Here is a 3,485-nt window from a genome sequence, read left to right on the forward strand (position 1 = left end):
ATTCCTCTCAGTTGTACTCCACCACCAGAAAGCCAACCTCCCAAGTACAGAAACTCAAGCCTGTCACCTGAATTTGAATTCCGGTATTGATTGGCAGATGTTGACTGTCTTTTGACCATGGAACTAAAGTAAGGAGAATTGAATTGAATCGAATCAAGACAAAAGCACAAATATAGCCAAGAGTTTCGGCCCAATAGAATCCAAAAAGTGTCTCTTTGTTTTCTTCTTTAGAGAAACGGAATTCCTTTTAATACCGACTGATAAACCCTCTCCCCTTCTTCCTCCCAAAATTGAAAAAAAACTGAAAAAAAAAATGGCAAAAAAAACTGAAACTATGGCCATGAAACCAGAAGATTACTTCCACAGTCCAATCCATTACGCAATTGCAATTTCTGATCACAAAACCCTCAACAAACTACTCTCCACTCTCCCCAAACTTAACGATCCATCAAAAATCCACACAGAATCAGATTCAATCTCCCAAGAAAAAACCGCTGATGAGATCTCATCATTCCTCGACCGCCGAGATGTTCCGCACAGAGAAACACCGCTCCATCTCGCCGTCCGTCTCAACGACACAGTTTCCGTCAAATCACTCGCTTCCGCCGGATCTGACGTTTCATTACAAAACGCTTCCGGCTGGAATCCGTTACAAGAAGCTGTCTGTTCTAGTCACCGGAATTCTGAAATTGCATTGATTCTTCTCCGTCTTCATCACCGCGCTGCTTGGTCTAAATGGAGGAGGAGATTGCCTCGTCTTGTTGCTGTTCTGAGACGGATGAGGGATTTTTATATGGAGATTTCTTTTCATTTTGAGAGCTCGATTGTTCCGTTTGTTGGTAAAATTGCTCCTTCTGATACTTACAGAATCTGGAAACGTGATGGTAATCTCCGTGCTGATACTTCTCTTGCTGGATTTGATGGATACAAGATTCAGAGAACAGATCAGAGTTTTTTATTCTTAGGTGATGGAGACTCAGAACACAATATTCAAGCCGGTTCGTTACTAGTACTGAACCGCGATGAACATAAGATTTTTGATGCGTTCGAAAATGCCGATTCGCCGCTTTCTGAATCTGATATCAATGGATTCTGGGAGCAAACGTCTGTTTACAGACCTGGAATGGATGTTACGCAAGCTCAATTAGTCCCCAGAATGAATTGGAGAAGACAGGAAAAAACTGAAAATGTTGGGGAATGGAAATCTAAAGCTTATGAAATCCATAATGTTGTTTTCAGTTTCAGATCAAGAAAAGTTTCTAATCACCATCACCATCACCGAGAAAATTCAGAAGAAAATCAACATGAAAATGAAAAATTAGTAGCAGTAGCAGAAGAAGATGATATTATCCTGCCGTTAGAACTCGACGAAGATTCGGACGGATTCTTAGTCGCCGAAAATCCAAGGCTATCAACCTCCACTTCATTTTCATCATCATCATCAGATCGGAGAAGACACAGTAGTTTTGTTCGTCAAGATAGAGAATGGATTACAGTCGGCGCCGGCAGGAAGAGTGTCGACACCAGCGCGATGGAGCGTAAAAGACCTCCGGCGGCGGCGCAACCAGTACAAATGCCGTTACCGAGTAGAGAACGCGAATATGTGAAGAGCTTGCGCCCTTCGGTGTGGTTAACGGAACAGTTCCCATTAAAAACGGAGGAGATATTACCGTTACTAGACATTTTGGCGAGTAAAGTTAAAGCGGTCCGACGGCTGAGAGAACTACTTACGACCAAATTTCCGCATGGGACATTTCCTGTAAAGGTAATAAGCTAAAGCTTCTTTATTTATTAAGTTTTTTGTTTTTCTCTTCTTTTGATATGCTTTGCTTGAGCATTCATTCAGGGTTCAGCAGGATTTGTCTCATGATTTTTGATGTTCTCTTCTCATGTTTTTGGACCTAGATGGATACTTTATCTTTATTGTCATGTCAATATCATCACAAGATTTGTTGATGATGAGGAGAATGGAGATGTTGATTATTATCTTTGTTTAATTACTTGGACCAATTAAATATCCGAGGTTGGATCCGACGGAAATTGTGGAGTCACTGTACGGAAAATATCTTTATTTTTTGGTCGGAGTCATCGGGTTCCGGTCCTTTATTGTCGGCCCTCATTTTTTTTCCATTTCCCTAGGAAATTTTCAAATTTTATTCATTCTTTATTTGTGAACTCTTTATTTTTCAAATCAAAGCCTGTCATATGGTGTGAATATTGAATGGTTGGCTGGATGTTGTCGCAGGTTGCTATTCCGGTGGTGCCGACGGTGAGAGTGATAGTAACATTTACGAAGTTTGTGAATTTACAGCCGGTGGAACAGTTCTATACTCCGGTTACTAGTCCGAGGCATCTATGTGCTAATGGAGACTACCAGCAGCAGCAACAAGAAGAGAAGAAAAGACAACAAAAGGAGAAGCATAACAACAATTCATCATCAAGTTCATGGTTGAGGAGAAGTAATAGTACATTGGCAAGCAGCAAACAAGATCAAAGTTGTTCATCAACTGCTGCTGCTGCGCAATATCAAGCTGATGAGGATCCGTTTGCCATTCCGTGTAATTATACCTGGTCGAGAAATGATGATACGGCCAATAATAAGGATCAGAAGTTGAAGAAATCCAAGTCAATTAGGAAATCGAAGTAAAAAAAAAATACTAGTTAGACATAGAGGCACATTTTTTTTTGTAATGAAAGACAAAATGCGAGGAAGAAAAGCTATGTGGTACCAAGACTTGGCCTTGGTGCCCTCTCCATACTGATGCAAGTGCTCTGAAGTCTGGGCCTTAGAACCAATGTAATTGCAATTTTGCGTAATGATTTAGAAATGATGAATACATGATTATATGTTTTGCTTCATGATAACTGAACCAAAATACATGCGAACAACTCCCCAGAACATAAGATACACAAATGCTTCCGCCCCCAATGAAATGGAAATTCACAACTCCAAGCTGTGCTCGACAATAGCAATGGATGACAGCGGCAACATATGACCAAGAAAGAAGTCCAAATGAACATAATAATCATATCCTAAATGGTGTTGCATTACAGGCTACAAGGAAAAAGTCTAGAGATACTCTGACACCAATATCCAAAGCTTCCGGAAGCTTAGCCAGAACACAATGCATGATGTAGACTGCACTGATGTCAACTTCCAAGATCTTGCCTGTCTTGTCATGTATCCTATGTTCCAGTATAACTGCTGCCACTCTCGACTTGAAAGGAATTCAAAATCACCAGCAAAATATGAGCTATGTAACCCAAGTCCGTACTTATCCAAGTAGTTGCTTTTGTACCTCCATAAGTACAAGGCTAAGGAAAATTTCGTACCAAACCGAAGAAACTCTTGACATAATCCAGATCCCACTCTCTACATTCTTTCTTGCAATATATGCCGAAAATTCCTGTAAGGTCCAGAATACCACTAGCCACAACTGACTGCAATGCAGCTCCCCTCTACCAGTATCAGTGGAACTATATAT

At 40.7% G+C, this 3,485-nt stretch overlaps 1 protein-coding gene across 1 annotated transcript; it reads left to right on the top strand.

The window, feature by feature from the left end:
- The first annotated feature begins 268 nt into the window (after positions 1–268).
- LOC113300335 (ankyrin repeat domain-containing protein 13C-like) lies at positions 269–2,830 on the top strand. The gene is made up of 2 exons (XM_026549562.1): positions 269–1,765; positions 2,246–2,830. Exons 1-2 carry the CDS (start codon positions 314–316, stop codon positions 2,645–2,647), a joined length of 1,854 nt encoding a protein of 617 aa, XP_026405347.1. The 5' UTR covers positions 269–313; the 3' UTR covers positions 2,648–2,830.
- The last annotated feature ends 655 nt before the right edge of the window (positions 2,831–3,485 follow it).

The sequence above is a fragment of the Papaver somniferum genome, chromosome 7, assembly GCF_003573695.1.
Source record: "Papaver somniferum cultivar HN1 chromosome 7, ASM357369v1, whole genome shotgun sequence".
Classification (NCBI taxonomy): Eukaryota; Viridiplantae; Streptophyta; class Magnoliopsida; order Ranunculales; family Papaveraceae; genus Papaver; species Papaver somniferum.

Bases quoted from the DNA above. Each gene is read 5' to 3' on its own strand.
- LOC113300335 (XM_026549562.1), top strand. From the start codon at position 314: ATGGCAAAAAAAACTGAAACTATGGCCATGAAACCAGAAGATTACTTC. The intron at 1,766-2,245 runs GTAATAAGCTAA...ATGTTGTCGCAG, and splicing joins ATGGGACATTTCCTGTAAAG to GTTGCTATTCCGGTGGTGCC.